Here is a 22,074-nt window from a genome sequence, read left to right as displayed (position 1 = left end):
CGCAAATATCGCAACGCTTGCTCGTTTCTCGGAGCTACAGAAAAAGACGTAGAAACAGCGAGAATATGATGCGCGCGCAAGTGCCTTCCTTCTTAGTCCGTCCTAGGCGCACATGCTTCTGTTATGTGTTGTTTGAAGCTCCGGTCCGAGAGCTACATCAACGACTATTTAACGTTACACAGAGCAGTATTGACAGCGGGAATGTGCTGTGATTTGCGAGTGCAATGTAATTGTATGAGCGGAATGCATTTGTTAGCTGCTGCATGTATTATTAATTCTTAAACATTAATTTGAAGTATTGCAATGAGTTCGGAATTGTGTGTTATTGAAACCTTATTATTAAATCCATTTTCCCGAAGGACTATTCAAGAGAAGACAGACATTATAGCGAATATGTGTACTGTTCAGTTCAGCTCAATACAACAATATGCATTGATTGGCAGGGTCGAAAAAAAACTAAATAAACTATTTTGTTGGCCATGTTTGTTATAACATATCGAACTTCTACATCTGATAAGCGAATATGATCCATTACTCATAATGATTTCATAATTATAAAATAAATTATTTATGTGGGTCTGATTATTTTTATTAATTATGAATTATTATATCCTCCGATCTTCCTCTATGAATAAAAGAGCAAGCCTAACTTTCGTGACTAGCATTCGCCCCTGATACATACATACATACATACATACATACATACATACATACATACATACATACATACATACATACATACATACACACACATGTTTATATAATGATGGTTATAAGAGTTATATTGTAATATTTACCGTTGTTTTCTCTAGGAAAATGTTGCACCACATGTTTGGCCAAGCCGGTACCTATGGAAGATAAAAGCAATCAATTAGGCTCAGATTAAAACTGTGAAGTTTTGTAATTAAGATCATTATGTAGCGTCCGAACAGTCACAGTATCTTTCACATGAAAAAAAACAAACTTGTCAATCAAACTACTCCACAGAGATGATCAGATTATTGTCACAACTACTACCAGAAATATCCACAGAATAAATCTATTTATGGAAATCGTGACATTAAAACTGATACTGTTGTCACCAAGGTTGTCACATCACACTAGAGTTCAATAGCAAACTTTTAATATGTAGACTATGTAGTTATTAAAATCACTGATGATTATAGTGTAGGTAGCAAGTTTAGGAAGAATTCTGAAAAAGTTATACAGGGCCTATCTGCAGATCATCATTATTATTATCATCATCATCATCATCATCATCATCATCATCATCATCATCATCATCAGCAGCAGCAGCAGTAGTAGTAGTAGTAGTAGTAGTAGTAGTAGTAGTAGTACAGACGTGGACAAATTTTTAGACTAAAACGTTTTCTTGGAAACATAATATAATTCGTCATATCAACTATCAGTATAATTCACAGAGTCTCTATTGTTATAAATATGATTGTCTGGTATATTTTTCCAATGGCTAAGTATATTTTGTCTCGCTGTGTTGGTATTACTGGTGTTTTAATTATATACTGCAGAAGATATTCAACAGTCTGTTCTCCCATGGCCTGCAAGAAGACCGGACATGAACAAACTTTGGTTTCCAGCACCCCTGACAAAACGTGTTAATAAAGAATAAGGGAATGTTCACAAAATATTAGTAACCTCCAGACTCAATTTTCTGTTCATTATTTCTGTGCAAAATACATTTTTGTTCATTATTTCTGTCAATAAATACAGCTTTGTTGCATTTATAATTAATTTAGTCTAATAATTTGTCCACGTCTGTATCTGTGCATTTTGAACTGACAGATCAAGGTCACGTACAAAAGTACAAACCACGCACGAGTCACTGAACTGAAAACTGTGAACTGAAGCACTGGTAATTCCGGCTGTCCAAGTTGACTTTAGTTGAGGAGAATGGTCCAGAATTGAGGTAAGCACACGTCGCAAATGCAGTCCATTGCGCCGCTAGTTCGAAATGCGTAGTAGTAGTAGTAGTAGTAATAGTAGTAGTAGTAGTAGTAGTAGTAGTAATAGTAGTAGTAGTAGTAGTAGTAGTAGTAGTAGTAGTAATAGTAGTAGTAGTAGTAATAGTAGTAGTAGTAGTAATAGTAGTAGTAGTAATAGTAGTAGTAGTAGTAGTAGTAATAGTAGTAGTAACCGCAGCAGCTCCACCACCAGCAGCAGCAAATTTTATTTAACAATGCTTTCAACCAGAAGTTATTCGACATCGCAATTCAATGTGAGAGAGAAATGAGACAAATTTTTCCTCGAACTTTTACCAACTAAGAGATCTTTAATGTGTCGTAAGTCTGTAATATGGAACTCACAACTTCACTTCCCTCCCGAAGAAATTCATGCTGAAGATTTTATCGCCCTTTAAAATCACTGTCCTAGGGCGGATTTGGACCCTCTAGCCTCAGATTCAATGGTCAACTGTCCGTTCATTCTGCCAGTGAATTTTTTCGGCATGTTTTAATATCCATTCTTCTATTGTATTTTTCTGGCCTGCGTTATCTATTCTCTCGACAATGAAACGTATCCATGAAGAAATGATTCAACTGAAAACTTTTCCACATTTTCCACCCTCATCTCCAAATAAGTCCACCAACTATAATGGAATTTCTCATTATTAGACGACCTCCGTCATTCATCATAATTGTATTGGAACAGGACATTCTTTCCTTTGCGTCATCAGTTCAGAAAGTGGCTTAGTGCCATCTTTCAAGCCAACTGACTACACTGGTAGGTCTAGTGATTCAGACCCGATTGCTTTTTCTATCGCATTCAAATGTTGCTGAAATGCTCCACACTCCGTCATACTGCATAAATCTGCCAGAAATATGAAGTTTGCCCATTCCGCTATCTGAAACCCCACTAATGTGAGATAAAGATGTGACCCCGTAATATTAGAAGACTGATATCATTCTGAACTCAAGCAAACTTATCACTTCCACAGGAGGGTGTTGCTGTTAATATTACAGCAGGGTCAAAGTACTGTTTCTAGTTAATTTTCATTATCGTTAATTATCTTACATTTTTTCCTTACTTACTCAGACTATGTAGCAATATTGTATCAATCTTACGATAGGCAATACTGGCTAGGTAATAAGCATATTTTATAATAATAATAATAATAATAATAATAATAATAATAATAATAATAATAATAAAAAACTTTTCTTGGATATCCTTCAATGAAATCAGTAGGTTTCTACCATGTTCACATAAAACTCTGAACAGGAACTTGCAATAGTCAGGCTACCTTTCCATTTGCTTGAATTTTCTAAAAAAATTATCGTCTGTTAATTAGAATTTTGAATTATTTAGACTTTCAAATTCCCCTTAGAATTCGCATCAAAAAAATTCCACTATTGATACGTTTGATAGTGTTACTATTAAATATCGTAACAATTAGTTTCTACAAAACAAGTAAGAATGGATGAACTAACGAATTAGAATAATTCATGGACAGATAAATGGAATACATTGTACAAATTAAACGAGGAAACGAATCATCGACTACACCAACGAATAAATAAGTGGATTAGTGGTTAATTGGATGGATGGATGGATGAATGAATGAATGAATTTTTTTAGTACGTTATTTTACGACGCTGTATCAACATCTTATGTTATTTAGCGTCTGAATGAGATGGTAATAATGCCGGTGAAATGAGTCCGGGGTCCAGCACCGATAGTTATCCAGCATTTGCTCATATTAGGTTGAGGGAAAACCCCGGAAAAAACTCAACCAGGTAATTAGCTCCGACCGGGATTCGAACCCGGGCCACCTGGTTTCACGGCCAGACGCGCTAACCGTTACTCCACAGGTGTGGACTGAATGAATGTTGATAGATTGATGGATGAATGAATGAATGAAAGTGGGTGGACGGATGGACTAATATGGATGGATAGAAGAATGGATGGATGGGTGAACAAATGTGGATGGATAGATTGATGGATGGATGAACAAATGTGGATGGATAGATGGATGGATGAACAAATGTGGATGGATAGATGGATGGATGGATGAACAAATGTGGATGGATAGATGGATGGATGGATGAGCAAATGTGGATGGATAGATGGATGGATGGATGGATGAGCAAATGTGGATGGATAGATGGATGGATGGATGAGCAAATGTGGATGTATAGTTGAATGGATGGATGAACAAATGTGGATGGATAGTTGAATGGATGGATGAACAAATGTGGATGGATAGATGAATGGATGGATGAACAAATGTGGATGGATAGTTGAATGGATGGATGAACAAATGTGGATGGATAGATGAATGGATGGATGAACAAATGTGGATGGATAGATGAATGGATAGATGAACAAATGTGGATGGATAGATGAATGGATGGATGAACAAATGTGGATGGATAGATGAATGGATGGATGAACAAATGTGGATGGATAGATGAATGGATGGATGAACAAATGTGGATGGATAGATGAATGGATGGATGAACAAATGTGGATGGATAGTTGAATGGATGGATGAACAAATGTGGATGGATAGTTGAATGGATGGATGAACAAATGTGGATGGATAGATGAACAAATGTGGATGGATAGTTGAATGGATGAATGAACAAATGTAGATGGATAGATGAATGGATGGATGAACAAATGTGGATGGATAGATTGATGGATGAACAAATGTGGATGGATAGATTGATGGATGAACAAATGTGGATGGATAGATTGATGGATGGATGAACAAATGTGGATGGATAGTTGAATGGATGGATGAACAAATGTGGATGGATAGATGAACAAATGTGGATGGATAGATGAACAAATGTGGATGGATAGATGAACGAATGTGGATGGGTAGCTGGGTGGATGAGTAAATGGATGAACTAATGTGAGTGGCTTTGGGTAGGTGGGTGGATTTAACTGACTGGTGTAGATGGACGAACGGATTGATGAGTGATCCCAGTGTACGATGTTTGAAACAGGTACCTGAGAAGGTTTTTACCTTTATTTTACGAACTTGAAAACTTGAACTTGCGTATTAACAATAAAATCAGACCTCCGTGTCTTTTTGGACAGTGTCCATGTTCCTGTTGAAGGGTTCTGAGAAACTTCTAAACTTTTCTCATTTCCTACTTAAAACAGACAAACGTTGACATAGCATTTCAATGTCTGCTACAATCACCTCCTTCCAAATCCTTTGTATTCGTTAAGTTGGTCATCATACATTAAATCGTCGACAATATTAGCCTATATCCTTTACAGTTGAGAGTGTGTTTAAATGAAGAAACCTTGAATATTTCACGTCGAAGACTGGTTTCTGTTCCACTTCCTTAGCAACCGGTTGTGAAATGCACAGCATTGCAGTCTCCGCAACGGAGGTGCAGCCAGGGACGTGAAAGGTCAGGATCAAGGACGTTCGTGTGTCTAGTCCTTGTCCTGCACGAACGAATTGGCAACGCTCTGTTCATCGTTTATTTAGGATGGAGCAGGTCGCTACGATCAGAATGCACTTCAGTTGAGGGAACAGAGACAAGAAGTTCATCTAAGCGAATAAACGCTAAATCTGAATTATGATATCATTAGGATTATATACAGGATAGTCAATCATTTATTGTCCAAAACTGTGTCCGATATATTCGTCTACATTCGGTTTAGTTTTCCGACAAATTTATCATTTAATTTTAAGTGATGTGTCAGCGGATATTGTTGGAGATGGTTTATAGCTTTTATCGCTTAAGCGTCCTGAACAGAATATAGACCTTCAAGAGCACTTTCAAGTGGAATAAAGATAAAGTAGTACAAAGCAGTAGATCTGGACTGTAAGACGTTTGTTCCAATGCCTGTCATCTTATGTTTTGTAGTTTCCCCGGGATTATATTCGCAACATGAGTACAGGAACGAGTACATTATATTCATGTGCAGATACGGTTGTTATTTTCAGTGGTTTTTTCTTGGAAAGAAGCATATAGAAATGCCAATATAGGTGCTAATATTGTTAAAAAAGGCTTGATTTCAAGTTCATTTCTTTAAACCTACCTAAATCAAACTTAGTTCCTTTTTCGTTAACAACTGCCAGTGTTCAAATTTTACAAAATAAGCGATGAATATAGACTAATAATACACAGTGAAAATTGATTAGATACTAAAAGTTGTAAATGTCCACCATTAAAAGAAGTCACATATGATCAAAATTTAAAATGGCCTCATCACATTACTTATCTTTGTAAGAGGCTTCGTAAAACAATTTATAAATTCGTTAATCTTCGTTGCTACTTATCCGTTAGAGTTCTACGAAATATTTATTTCGCCATTTTTCAGCCTATTATTCAATATGACATTATTGTTTATGGTGCAAGTACAACATTAATCTTAGTCCATTAAATTTACTACAAAAACCAATAATTAAAATTTATAAATAATAATTATAATTACTGTTAAAATTTTATCACAAAAATCGTAATAAGTTTATATTACAGGCACATAATCATGGCAAAAGACGAAATAATAATTCAACATTAAGAACCTAAATGTTTCACATCTGTTGGTCTAAAGCATAGCATTAATTTTGGTCGTCTGTTGTATAATTCTGTAGCTAAAATACACCCAGAACTTCTAACCTGTAATCCACTAACATATAGGCCTAACAAGAAAATTAGAAACGTGTTAATGTCTTCAATTTGGTGAATAAATTTATAACCTATGTGTATAATATATTTGTATTCTATAATTTCGGAATATATTTTTTCATAAATTGTTCTATTATTATTCTTCTCTATGTTAATATTATATTATGCAATTTCACTGTAGATGTAATTGTACTTTTAGTTCCTATTTTATTTTATTTATATACAGTATTCCTCTTACAGTCTATTAATAATATATCTGAACTGCGACCGAACACGAGCGCTGCTCATTCGGTCCTCAAATTTTGTTAATATTACTGGATCTTCTTTTTTATATTGATGTATTATTTTATTTCTATTTCTACTGTTGTAATTATATTCTGTAGTCTGATGTATTATTCTGTATTATATGTTCTCTTCTGTTCTTCTATTTCTGTATACGACAATGAATTTCATTACTTTGGCATTATCATGAAAAATAATAACTGTTCAGGAGTTTAATTTTTAATGCTCAATAATCAAGAAGGGCACTATAATTCTATGCGTCAACATTGGGCTCTTTGAAGTCAAGAAGTAACAGGCCTTCACTGTAAGAAATAACGTAATGTTTTGGCCGCTGATAGAAGTTTCCATTGAAGACTGGTTTTCTTCACCTCCGGTTCGTCATGGCAACACCAAGTCTTATTATCGGCAACAATACTCAGCAGAAAGCATCCTGTGTTTGATAAATGCTTTACAGATAACCCCATGCGTTAAGCATTTCTCTTCTCATCTGTCATTATTCTTGGTAACTACTGGCAACACAGCTTGTAATTCCAGTAGCTTAATGATGTTATGCAATGTAATGACGCTAAGCTAATTTGACCAGCAATTAAGGCTATGGTCACACACAGGTTTTTTTTATACAAGACTAATTATAATATTGCAATGATTCAATTGCTTTTGTGCGAATAGCATAGTTGATCGGGATATGGAATAGTAATATGCGTTACAAGAGCGGTATGTTGAAGTTTTCATGTTCGAGGAAAAGTTTGAAAAAGCGAAACGTAGTTGAGCTTTTTTAATTTCCGAGAATTGAAAGAAAACATACCGCTCGTGTATCGTACATTATTTTGTGCGAAGATCGTTTATTGCATACCTGAAAGAGGAATTTCTAATTAGATGCAATGAAATCTCCATCTTGGTTTCTGTTCAATGACGGCAAATTTGCAAAACAAAAATATCTATCTTCAACATTGTTGCTTTAAAATGTTTTCTGTGTTTACTATACTCCAGCAGGCCGTGATATACGTCTGTCTTTTTTTTTATGGGATCTTGTTGATTTTTTCACGGCTTCCTTAATGTTACTTGCATCACGAATGCAGTAACTTTAGTGGAGTTGTAGAGTTTACTTAATTTTTGCAAATATTTAAAAACAATAATTAACAGTGCAATTTAGGTGAAATTGCAGTGGTAAGATTCCAATTTATAATTATTGCTATATTGAACGTCTCTAAAAGTAATATGTTAAAAGCCTAAAGCAGTAAAATCAATATGTCACTTAAGCGGTAAGAAAAGGGAAATTGTTATGTGTGTTAGGTTGGGAATACTGAATGTGGAATTTTAGACTTTCCGCGGATTGGTTTTGTGCGGAAACCAAGCAAATACGCACGATCTAGCACAAAATGTGTTATTTTTTACATTTTTGGCACCAGCTTTTAACCTCTTAACATAAAATACCGAATATATTCGGGATTTTTATTTTTACGAAAACATAAAATCCCGAGTATATTCGTGGTTGTCAGTTATCGATTGTTCAGTGTTTAAAAAGCACGAAATGTATTCGTCTCTTACACTTTCTTTCACAGTAGCTAAAGAGCAACGACTTCTGCCAGGAACAGAATTCGGTGCTTCCGAGTATAACAAGACACACTATGACTAACCAACCCACAGCTGGTACACTCGTTAAAGATGTTTCTCGGTAGGCTGTAGATTTTCCTTGAACTCCACTGTCATCGTAACAGTTAAGGCGATGTAAAGAAGTCGTTTTGTGGTCTGTTAAGAGTCGCTTTTATTGCCAGCAAGAAGTATTGCTCAAGATGTTTATGAAGGGTGCTATTACTTAATGAAATGTACTTAATACTCGTAGTTGCAATTACTGCGATCAAGTGCTTCTACGTTGCAGTGTCTGACTGGACTGGGCTTTGTGCTTCGGCGACTCCTTGTTCGAACACTGCAGAAGTCACCTTGCATGCAAGCTACTGCAATTATCCCACTATAATCCGGTCGCAGCAAATCCTACGAAATGTATTTTATACTGTATATTGTGTCCGAGAATTGTGTTCAATAAAAGAAAAAAAAAACTATCAAAATATTTATTGCAGTGAGAAATTTGACTTGTAGTAACACAAGAAAATAATGTTTCTGTACTTGGTAAATTTCTGTGTGCACTCCATTAATTGCACGACACACATCGAAACAGTATTACACAGGGTTAGTTAAAAATCCCGCACCACCTAAATAACTTTTGAAGCATGTGGTTCAGTGACATGAAACTTGGTATGTGAGGATAACTTTATACTAAGAACTCAATAATGGCATTACAGAGTTTTTTCTACTTCCGGTTTAACCGGAAGTAACTCCAACTGTCTTATTTTAAATGGAACACCCAATATATTATTTTATTTTTGAATAGTACTCATTAAGAGCTTTTAAAAAATTACCCACACTTGATACTTCTGTACAAATTCAGTGTTACTAAGTCAAGAAAACAGAAAAGTGTATCGAATATTAAAATAATAAAAGCACCACCTAAATAACTTTTGAAGCATACGGTTCAGTGATGTGAAACTTGGTATGTGAGAATAACCATATACTAAGAACTCAATAATGGTATTACCGAGCTTTTTCTACTTCCGGTTTAACCGGAAGTAACTCCAACTCTCTTATTTTAAATGGAACACCCAATATATTTTTCTTATTTTTGAATAGTGTTCATTAACAGCTTTTTAAAAAGTACCCACACTTGATACTTCTGTACAAATTCAGCATTACTAAGTCAAGGTAACAGAAAAGTGTATCGAATATTAAAATAATAAACGCACCACCTAAATAACTTTTGAAGCATACAGTTCAGTGATGTGAAACTTGGTATGTGAGAATAACCATATACTAAGAACTCAATAATGGTATTACCGAGTTTTTTCTACTTCCGGTTTAACCGGAAGTAACTCCAACTCTCTTATTTTAAATGGAACACCCAATATATTTTTCTTATTTTTGAATAGTGTTCATTAAGAGCTTTTTAAAAAGTACCCACACTCGATACTTCTGTACAAATTCAGTCGACTTCAACTATTACGCGAGACAAAATCTGTCTCAAAATACTCTTAATTTATTTGTCTACTTCATATGTGAAATTTTGTCGATTCCTTAGTCTCCCGTATTTTCTTAAAAAAAAGTTGGCAACACTAGTTGTATCTGTTCACAATAACCATTCAGATGGAATGTTGCTTCGTCGGTAGAGCATACAGAATTGTGGAAATTTCCATCTTCATCCATTTTCAGAAACATTTCATCACCATACAATCTTCTAAGCACACGATCGTTTGGTTTAATGTGATGTAACAATAAATTTGAGTTTATACGCACGCATACACAAACGTTCGCGAACCATATTACGAACGATGGGATGAGGAAGCTGCAGTTTTATGGAGGCCGTTCCAATTGATTTAAGTGGGTCTAAAGCACTCAACATTTTGGTCAGATGTTTCTGGTATTTTTAGTTATTTTTGGTAGCGACACAGCATGTTCTTTCAGACGTCTTTCCCACTTCATAACTGACTTAACACTTTGCGGAACCACCATGCATTAGTCTAAACCAGTGACGTCAACGACAGCGCATACGTGCTCATAGCCCGCATGTGCTCATCAGAGCACGTAAGGCACGCAGGTACAAGTCACTGGTGAACACAAGGGTTGTACAGGTGCGTCAGAAAGAACGGATGGATTTCAAACTATCGATACGCAGCGAGGGGAGGGATATAGTGAGGGGGACCACGACTGTTGGGTCAGCGAGAGAATGCAGTTTCAGTTGAGAACATGGTGTTGGTCTGGTGTACAACGTGCTTTCATCGCAGAGACATTTTTGAAAAATGAAGAGTCTGTGATCGCTACTCAGGACTCATTTCGACATCGGACGTCACGCTAGGATAGAATTCCAACTCGGAATACAATTTTTCTGTGGGTGGCTTCATTTCGTACCACAGGTTCAACATTGAAGAAGAAATCACCTGGACGAACACGGAGCGCGTGTACACCTGCAAATGTGGAGACAGACAGTAGGTTGTCCGGCCACCTCAACGATCAGCCCGCAAACATGCTATTGCACTGAGATTGTCCGAGGTTACGGTAAGATCTCGCGCCCTGCGAGTTCTTTCTTTGGGACCATTTGAAGGCGTAAGTAACCACATACACTGGATGAACTGAAGACGGCGATTCGTGAAGAAATCGAGGCAATCCCACCAACTATGACTGTGAAAGTGATGGCGAACATCAGAAAACGCCTCGATGCCTGTATCGAAAGCCAAGGACATTATATGGATGATGTTGTATACCATAAGTAAACTGCATATATTGGTGAATTTGTTGATAACAATAAATTTTCGATTTGATGAATCCTTACAATTTTCTTGCCCTGTGAAATCCATCCGTTCTTTGTGACGCACCCTATATATTACACATTAATGAAGAAGTCGTTCAGTAAGTTTCAGGCTGACTAGACTCTTAACGTCTTGTATAAGTGAGAGATGAGGTTGGTTTGTGGAAATTATTTATTTATAAAGACAAGCAGTGTCGAACGCTTGAAATTATTACTTCATCTACAGAATGATATAATATTCAAATTAGTTTGTTTTATTGATATTAAATAGTAGTAAATGTAAAGATATATTGTAGAGCTTCTTCCTCACAGCATTGTATTTATGTTTACAGAATAAAATACAAACAAAAGCGTGTGCTGCTAATGGCCTAAATTCGTTAAATATTAGTTAGGAGTTCTGTCTATAAACTGTCCAGATTTTCGTACATAAATTCTCAGTTTAACGATGTTTCTTACTATTACGATATTGTTCTGTCCAGATATTTGAATTACGTAAATATTTATCAGAATTCATAATAGAAAAACAGAGACAGTCCAGAACTAGTTGGCTCTACATGGATCGAGGAACGTAACTGTCTCAAGAATAATTATATTAGAGCATCTGAACGTTTTGAATTTGAGATCGCAAGGAAAGAATCAATTAATTTGTGTCGACAGATATTATTAAAAGCTTTCAGATGAAGATTTCATTGTGGGTGTCGCAGATCTCACAGCACAATTTTTATAATTTCAACGCCTTCAGTCATTGACCTCCTGTTCAACAGTGTAAAATACTGTAATGTTTTAAAAAATCTCCGGGAAGAGTTTATCATAGACGATTTAAAGATATTGACCTACTCCAGCTCAAGTTGGATTTGTGTCGGCAAAAATCAGAAAAATACACCTCTGAATTACGCGAGAAGTCAGGAATTTAAATTTGTTTCTAGAAGTGTGATGATGCTCATATAAGTATGTATGTATGTATGTATGTATGTATGTATGTATGTATGTATGTATGTATGTATGTATGTATGTATGTATGTATGTATGTATGTATGTATGTATGTATGTATTTATTCACACTGCAATGGGTATATACCCGGTGGCAGTGGTAACTAATTACACTCAATAATGACAATAATAAACTTATTAATTAAATATACAATTAATGATAATACTAATAATTAATACTAATAATAATAATAATAATAATAATAATAATAATAATAACAACAACAGGGAATATACTAAATTAAATGAAACGATCACTTAAAATAACATTTGAAATATTCTAATTTGTATCTTAAAACTAAGATCGAACTAAAACCCACGAGTATATGTTCATATCTGCACAAGTACCTTTCAACATTACACTCATTTCGCTGTCAACTCACTCACTGCACTGGAACTACGACACATTTCACTGATTCTATCCTGATTTCACTAACACTTCAAAAACATTTCACTGTTCAAATACTTTGCACTGCCACTATAACCTATACAGCTTCACTGACAGGAACACGTTTCACTTACACAGCACACTTCACTGACACGACATACTTCTTCACTGATACAACACACTTCACTGACACAACATAATTCTTCACTGATACAACACTTCAATAACATGATTATGTAACAGTTAATAACAATAAGTAGGCCTAGGCTAATTATAGGCCTCATTATGTAAAACTGCTTAAGTTAAAGAGAAGCTATGTTTATTATTTGTTACATGCTACTATTTTATAATTAATTGCATTTATTAGAGAGGTACAGTACATGTTGCAAAATATGCTTTTATTTCTTGTTTTCTTGTATGAGCGTAACACATTATCTATTATTTAAGAGCAGTTTAATTCGTCTTGCAGTGATAGGCCAATATAGTTCATTTTGCTCACCCCTTCTTGTTCACCCCTACTGCTTGTAGAACAGATTCATTGGAACTCGTGCGCGCTTGGGAGCACGTAGCTTCTTTCGCGTGCTCTGACCTTGACATCCCTGGTCTAAACTTACATTACAGATTCAAAAGTAATGTGAGAATTATTATTTCGTAAGTAATTTTAAATTTATTTTTGTAAGATGCTATTGTTATTTTTGTTTGGTTTGATTTCCTTGAGATGTCCGATTGGTACATCTACAATTGTTTTTCTTCTGAAGAGTTGTGATATAATTCTACATACATCCGCCTTCGTTTAATAACATCAATTTCGATCTTGTAACTGAGCAGCGCAATTCCTGAAGGTCGTTATTGTGTAACGTTCTGAATGTCCACGTTACTTCATCGCGTTATACGAGGGGGATCCAGGAAATAACGACCGTTTTGTTGTAATAATTAAAAAAATATATTTGAAAAAACAAAGTCTGTTACATAAGTTGTAGAGTTGTAGAGTAGAACAATGTTGTAAATACCTAGGAGTGTATTTAAACTCCAAACTTTCTTGGTGAGAGCATGTTGATAATGTTACAGGCAAAGCATGGAGGGCACTTCACTTTATTATGAGAATCTTTAGAAAGGCTAGCCCCAAATCGAAGGAAATAGCATATCTAACATTAGTGCGACCGTTAATGGAATACGGAACTACGTGTTGGGATCCCTATAGAATATATCAGATAAATTCCTTAGAAAGAATCCAGTATAGGGCAGCTAAATTTGTTAAAGGTAAAAGAGAAGATGGGAACGATACGATAAAAGAACTTAAATGGGAAACTTTGGAAAACAGACGTAGGAAAACTAGAATAACATCATTGTATAGAGCACATCTAGGTCAGAAAGCATGGGTAGACATAACGGCTCGGTTAGGAAAGCCAACGTACTATGGTAGGAACGATCATGATTTTAAAATCAAATGTAGGAAACAGAAAACGGATGTAGGTAAATTCTCATTTTTAAATAGAACTATAAATGATTGGAATGACCTACCTGCAGCGGTCTTTGAGGGCTGTCCTTCCTTAAGGAGATTCAAGAATAATTTAAAGAGTTGTGTATAAAGTGAAAATTAAAATTAAGGTGACATTCAACATTTAATTTTTTAAGGTGTCATGTATTTATCTAGCCTGACGAGTTTACTTCCTTGGTTTGAATTGTAAATTATTTAAAAATAGCGTGTAAGAGGGCCTTAGACTAGAAATGTTTAGTTTAAATGTAGTTCTGTTTATAAGTATGCATAAGAATGCAATTATTTGACTTATTTGAACTATTGTATCAGTGAAGCGAGGTGAGTCAGTGAAGTTATGGTTTTACAGTGCAGTGAACAGTTCCGATCAGTGATAATTTATAGCGTCAATGAAATGTGTTCTATAGTGTCAGTGAAATGTGTGCTAAAGTGTCAGTGAAATGCGTCATAGTGCCACTACAGGGAATGAGATGAGAGTAAAGTGAAAGACTATTGAAAATTATGTAGGACCTATACATAATTATGTAGGTTGTGTTGTAAAATTAGGTGTTTTATTTTATGTTTAATTATTATTGTGTTAAATTGTATTGTGTATTCTTATTGTATTGTGTATAAAATTGTATATGTGTTGTAAATTTTATTATGTAGGCTATTGTAAATTTTATTGTGTATTGCTTATCATTTTAACTGTGTATTGTTAATATTGTATATACCACTGCCACCGGGTGCTTGCCCACTTGCTGTGTAAATAAATACATACATAACTGAAGCTTCCTTTACTTCTCTACATAATCACCACCTACATTTAAACATTTGTCGTATCTGTTCACTAGCTTTAGAATTCTCGTGTTCTGCCGCCAGTTCATTAAGCCAGGTGTTCACTGTCTTCTTCAACTCTTCATCACTTCCAAAACGATCCTAAAAGACAGTAGCCATGACTTTTTGTGTTGAGAGAGTCTGTTTGAATTTTCTCGGTTTCTTGGGTGATGAGGGATGATGCCACTGACGTGATTGGCGCTTTGTCTCTGGGGTGTTGTGAGACACCCAGGTCTCATCACCAGTCACAATTTGATCAAGAAAGGCGTCTCCATCTGTGTGATATCGCATCAAGAATGTCAATGCTGAGGCCATTCTCTGAGTTTTGTGTTGGTCACTCAGTTGCCGTGGAACCCATCGTGCACAGATTTTGTGGTAGCCAAGATGTTGCGACACAATTTCACCAAGCAAAGAACGAGAAATGTCAGGAAAGCCAATCTGCAATTCGTCGAGTGATGTGCGCCTGTCTTGCAAGATTCTGTCGTTCACTTTAGTCTTCAGGTCTTCTGTGATGAGTGATGGGCGTCCGGGTCGAGTTTCATCGTAGACATTTGTTCGCCCATTGTTGAACATTTCGCACCATTTTCTCACATTTCTTTCGTTCATTACAGTATCACCATACACTTCTTTCAATTGCCGGTAAATTTCTGCAGGTTTCAAATGTCGGGCATTCAAAAACCGAATCACACTCCTCACCTCACAGTCGGCGGGATTATCAATCACGTCGTTCATTTTGAAGTAACACAAAATGCACAATGGCGACTTGTTGCAACCAGTACTCACAACATTATGAGAACACATGTTAAGGAAGGCAGCTGACCTTCAAACAAGGAAGGGGAGTCAGCTGCGCGGCGGGTATGCGCGAACGGTCGTTATTTCCTGGATCCCCCTCGTATTACGCCTTATTCTTCAACCGTCTTGTACGATGAAAAATCCATGAAGTTACAAAAAGAAGAAAAATCAAGTAGACTGGGAAATGCATTTAAAATATTAATTTACACTCATGATAGACATGGCAACGCTGTATTCTAAAGAATGAACAAAGGTGAAATAGGAACCATTTATTTTGTTTTGGCTCCTCGAACTCCTTGACGCTACGAGTTCAATGACTTCAAAGGCGGATTTGGAGATTTCACTTGCCTTTGGGAGAATGACTGTGGAATGGCCGAATGGATGGCTTGTGTTTTTCAAGTGTTTCCTGTAAAACATCTTTTAATGTTTGGAAAGCCCGATTCAGTGGTAGTTTTAATATTAACGAAGAAGAAAAAATCGTGCGAAATATAAAAAATATGAAGTTTTTTTCAAGAACTACGAAAATTTTACCAAACATTCATGAAATACGAACACTTTCGGCGTTAATTGCATTGTACACATCGTGAATTATGGAACGGTTTAGTATATTAAATTTCATATTTTGCCTGTCACTGGTGATGATTGAAATTCGCTAAAATGGATACAGGCCGTGACTTTCGCTTTCAATAACTCTACAACGTTTGCATCACCTGGCATAGTTGACTTCGTTTTACACAACCTTCATCAAAACTAATCCCATAGGCATATTTTCTTGTGAGCTCTAACCAGTGGTTCCCTAACTTTTCGACTCGCGAACCTCTTTCACAAAGATCTGAATTGAGCGAACCTCTTCTTAATAACAATTTTATTTAACAAATTTAAATTAACTTAAAGTTATACGATGGAAGAGTAATGGAACGGAGAAAAATTCTCTCCGGCGCCGGGATTTGAACCCGGGTTTTCAGCTCTACGTGCTGATGCTTTATCCACTAAGCCACACCGGATACAACCCCGACGCCGAACAGAATCGTCTCTGATTGAGTTCCAACTCTTGGGTTCCCTCTAGTGGCCGCCCTTTGCACTACGTCATAGATGTCTATGAACATAGGACCGAAGTCCACACATGTGCTCAGGTGCACTCGTTATGAGTGACTAGTTGGCCGGGATCCGACGGAATAAGCGCCGTCTTAAATCACTTCGTGATTTACGCATATCATGTATTATTTCAATGTACCGAAGTACATATGATATTTCCATGCACGTAGAGCTGAAAACCCGGGTTCAAATCCCGGCGCCGGAGAGAATTTTTCTCCGTTCCATTACTCTTCCATCGTATGATGACGCAGAATATCTGCATGGAAATATCATATGTACTTCGGTACATTGAAATAATACACAATATATAACTTAAAGTTGCTGTAGTTACGGTAAATAGATCTATCTTAGGATTCCCCTCCAAAAATGACGAGAGACACACACACATACAAAATTAATGGGTTTTAGAGAACCCGGAGGTTCATTGCCACCCTCACATAAGCCCGCCATCGGTTCCTATCCTGGGCAAGATTAATCCAGTCCCAAACATCACATTCCACCTCCCTCAAATCTATTTTTATATTATCCTCCCATCTACATCTCGGCCCCCCCCCAAAGGTCTTTTTCCCTCCGGCCTCCCAACTAACACTCTATATGCATTTTTGGAACCGCCCATACGTGCTATATGCCCTGCCCATCTCAAACGTCTGGATTTTTATGTTCCTAATTATGTCAGGCGAAGAATACAATGCGTGCAGTTCTGTGTTGTGTAACTTTCTCCATTCTCCTGTAACTTCATCCCTCTTAGCCCCAAATATTTTCCTAAGAACATTATTCTCAAACACCCTTAATCTCTGTTACTCAAAGTGAGAGTCCAAGTTTTACAACCATACAGAACAACCGGTAATATAACTGTTTTATAAATTCTAACTTTCAGATTTTTTGACAGCAGACTAGATGACAAAAGCTTCTCAACCGAATAATAACAGGCATTTCCCATATTTATTCTGCGTTTAATTTCCTCCCGAGTGTCATTTATATTATTAATAAAAAATTATTTAACAACCTTAAATTAACTTCAAGTTGCTGTAGTTACGGTAAACAGCGCTAGCCTACATTAGGATACATACATACACACATAATATAACATAACATAACATAACATAACATAACATAACATAACATAACATAACATAACATACATACAGTTTTTAGAGAACCCGGAGGTTCATGGCCGCCCTCACAAAACCCGCCATCGGTCCCTATCCTGAGCAAGATTATTTCAGTCCCTAGCATCATATCTTACCTCCCTGAAATCCATTTTAATATTATCCTCCCATCTACGTCTCCGCCTCCCAAAGATTTTTCCCCTCCGGCCTCCCAACTAACAATCTATATGCATTTCTGTATTCGCCTATAGCGTGCTACATGCCCTGCCCATCTCGAACGTCTGGATTTAATGTTCCTAATTATGTCAGGTGAAGAATACAATGCGTGCAGTTCTGCGTTGTGTAACTGTCTCCATTCTCCTGTAATTTCATCCCTCTTAGCCCCAAATAAATGACGCAACACGCTTAAAATATTGAAACTACATACATTCAAATTATTATATTTATTTTACATTTAAAACATCAAAACCGAAATTACATAGGTAAGTTAATAAATACTCGTAAGTCTGCTCTTTATGACAGTCATCCTACCTAAGGTTTTTCCGTTAAGACAAATGTCGGGATGAGCCCTAAAAGAAATGGGCCACGGACCTGCATTCACTTCCCCAGACATTGGTGACGGCTCAAAATTAATGATTATTCACATCGAACTCGGGCCCTAACAGAATTCAATCGTCCTCTTGTACAGATCAATTGAGTCGTCAAAGAGCCAATTGCCTGGTCTGCTGATCTAAGAAAAATCATCAAAGAGGCAATTGGCTATTACCGTTAAGATGATTAATCCCTACGAGTTCGAATCTTCAAACAGCCAAATTGGCTATTACCGTTTCGTGCCTAGACTTCTATCACTTCTCCTCCTAGTTGGTACCATCGCGTTTCTAACTCCTTCGGATCAGGTGGCTGTACTTCTCCCCCTCTCTCCCGTATGTTGTAGCTAATCAGTTACGTCCATTTTCGGCTTCCCCCCTCGAAATTTCTAGCGCTCCTTCACTGGGGCGGCGAAACCCGAAGTGAGACAAGTGGCCAAGAGGCTTGGAGCTTACATATTCAGTTTTTCACAGCCCCAACTCCCCCTTTGCAAGGACGTGTTTTCACGTACCTTTAAAGTTTCTCTTCCCACTTCCCCTCTCATTCATTCATTCATTCATTGTTTATGAGACTGCGGATTCTGTCCTCTATCACTATTCAATCGCATAAAGCCCTAGCATAGCGGCTTGTGTCTTTGTACCCGCCCGTCTGTTCCTTCCTTCCGCCGCCTGGCATGCATCTCCATGTCCACAATTAAAGTCTTCTGCTTAGTTAAAACTAGACAGTGGATGCGGGATGACTTAAGGAAAAGTGAAGTTGTTTCGTATCAGAGTATATGGCACGTGCCGCGCCGTCCGTCTTTTGTGTACCTGGCGAGTACAGCACCGCACAAAACGAAGGAACTCCGGTCCGTTCATAGTAACATTGCAACGCAATGTGTGCAGTTGTGTTATCCTGCTCAAGTATTTAGTACGTGTTTAATAGTAATAATATAATATAATATAATATAATATAATATAATATAATATAATATAATATAATATAATATAATATAATATAATATAATATAATATAATATAATATATGTTGTTGTTGTTTCCTAATGCCAGGTGGTTAACAATAAAGTCATTTGACCTCTTGCACTCCAATATTTTTCAAAGATATCATCATGGTCAGCCACTGAGGCACAGATTTAATATAATATAATACTTACTTACTTACAAATGGCTTTTAAGGAACCCGAAGGTTCATTGCCGCCCTCACATAAGCCCGCCAGTGGTCCCTATCCTGTGCAAGATTAATCCAGTCTCTATCATCATACCCCACCTCCCTCAAATCCATTTTAATATAATCCTCCCATCTACGTCTCGGCCTCCCTAAAGGTCTTTTTACCTCCGGTCTCCCAACTAACACTCTATATGCATTTCTGGATTCGCCCATACGTGCTACATGCCCTGCCCATCTCAAACGTCTGGATTTAATATTCCTAATTATGTCAGGTGAAGAATACAATGCGTGCAGTTCTGTGTTGTGTAACTTCCTCCATTCTCCTGTAACTTCATCCCGCTTAGCCCCAAATATTTTCCTAAGCACCTTATTCTCAAACACCCTGAACCTATGTTCCTCTCTCAGAGTGAGAGTCCAAGTTTCACAACCATACAGAAGAACCGGTAATATAATATAATATAATATAATATAATATAATATAATATAATATAATATAATATAATATAATATAATATAATATAATATAATAATTATTATAATTACTATTATCATTATTATTATCAATAATTGTCTTATTTTTTATACTTTGTCTCATTTATTTTGACCTACTGTTCACATTTTATTATGATTTTTCCTTTCTTTCTGTACGTTATATATTATATCTGATTTCTACTTACTTGTTCTTTATATTACATTATTATTATTTTATTCAGTTTTGTGTGTAAAATTGTAGTGTACTTTGTAAATTTGTAGTGGTTTTTGTAACCCAGTTTTACTCCTGGTTGAGTGTTAGAGAAGGCCGTATGGCCTTAACTCTGCCAGGTTAAATAAACAATTATTATTATTATTATTATTATTATTATTATTATTATTATTATTATTATTATTATTATTATTATTATTATTGTTATTATTAGTGTTGTGCCGATCCATTCATAATGGCAAAACGTTAAATTCGCTCAGAGATACGAAATGCAATTAAGAAGTATGAGAGTGACATTTTATTTATTAACGAAGACAATATCGTGTGTGATGTATGTAAAATTGAAATAAAAACCAGAACAACTCAGGCTATAGAGAAACATTGCAATAGTACATCGCACAGGAAATGCGTTGAAATAAAATCTGAGGAACCATATTCTTCTTCATCATCATCATCATCATCATCATCATCATCATCATCATTTAGTTATGCGGGTCTAACGACACGTGCAACATGATGCTCAGTGCAAATATTTCTCTAAAGAAATTGAGTGATTCCCATTTTAGAGGTTTTCTTCAGAAATTCTCTCGATACAAAAACTGTTTAAGCGATAGGCGAAGACGATTCAGCTTCGACAACTTACGAGAATATATCGTCGTTTACTGCAACGCTGGTAATTGCATCAATGATGACGAGGACTGAACCTTGCAAGGTATGTACTACAGTACGTTATTTTTCTTTTCCTTCCGACTGTACGGAGATACAGTAGCATATTGACGTCGTCTGTTTACGTTTAAAACCTGTTCAGCCAATGGTTTGAATGAAAAAAATGTAACATATAATAAATGTGCACCTACATTCAACGATAAGTCATCCGGCATCCACTGTCTAGTTATAACAGACTGAGAAAGATATTCCCTGTCACTAAATATCTAAACACACGTTTCATTCCAAAGAACTGAAAAAAAAGTCTAATCCACTTGGAGTCATAGTTGCTATAGTTCGATATTTCAGGTGTAACTTGAAATATTAATATGAAATAAATAAAAAACAATAAACTCAACATTCAGCATTAGGGAAAAATCTGGCGTATCCCTTGCAAAATTTCATGAACTCCCAGGGGGTTCGCGAACCACAGTTTGGGAAACAATGTTCTAACCTATTGCTCCTACAACAAGAAAGTTAAGAGAATTAACTACAGTTCTTCGATCGATTGCTACCTTCAAGGCACTCACCTTGACACTTGGCAGTCTCTTTCACCATTCGATTCTGACGTCACAGACATAGCAATATTTGTCTATCGAATATGTTTCATAAGCCACAAGTGTTGCCTCACGCATTCAACGGAGTCTGAGGGCTTACAGGCGTCGGCTGGTAGGAAAATTACAACGTGACATAATAAAGGAATGAAAAAGCCTTTGTGTAGTTTTCCCAGTCCCACGAGAAAAAAAAATAAATTGCAATAAAATTGTATCTTGTTTGTCTCTGGAAAGTTACTGCACACAAAACTTACGGAGACTGCAGGTGAAAAGAGTTGAAGTTCACAGGTGTTCACAGAATATGAACTACTCTAGAAAAAGTTAATTACCAGAATTGCATAAAAATACCTTTCCCAAAGCCTCCTTAGTACTGTACCATGTTACAAAATATCTGTAGATGCAGTAACTAATATTTGTGCGAGATC

General features: G+C 36.3%; 1 protein-coding gene across 2 annotated transcripts in view; it reads right to left on the bottom strand.

Moving 5' to 3' along the window:
• Positions 1-22,074, bottom strand: part of LOC138698534 (uncharacterized) — a 137,044-nt gene that overhangs the window by 15,398 nt on the left and 99,572 nt on the right. For both annotated transcript variants that reach the window (XM_069824533.1, XM_069824532.1), the window contains exon 3: positions 798-848. In XM_069824533.1, the coding sequence (XP_069680634.1) occupies positions 798-848 (51 nt within the window). The remainder of the gene's footprint in view (positions 1-797; positions 849-22,074) is intronic.

The sequence above is a fragment of the Periplaneta americana genome, chromosome 4 (genome assembly GCF_040183065.1).
Source record: "Periplaneta americana isolate PAMFEO1 chromosome 4, P.americana_PAMFEO1_priV1, whole genome shotgun sequence".
In the NCBI taxonomy this organism is placed as follows: Eukaryota; Metazoa; Arthropoda; class Insecta; order Blattodea; family Blattidae; genus Periplaneta; species Periplaneta americana.
This window is presented reverse-complemented; position numbering and strand designations above follow the sequence as displayed.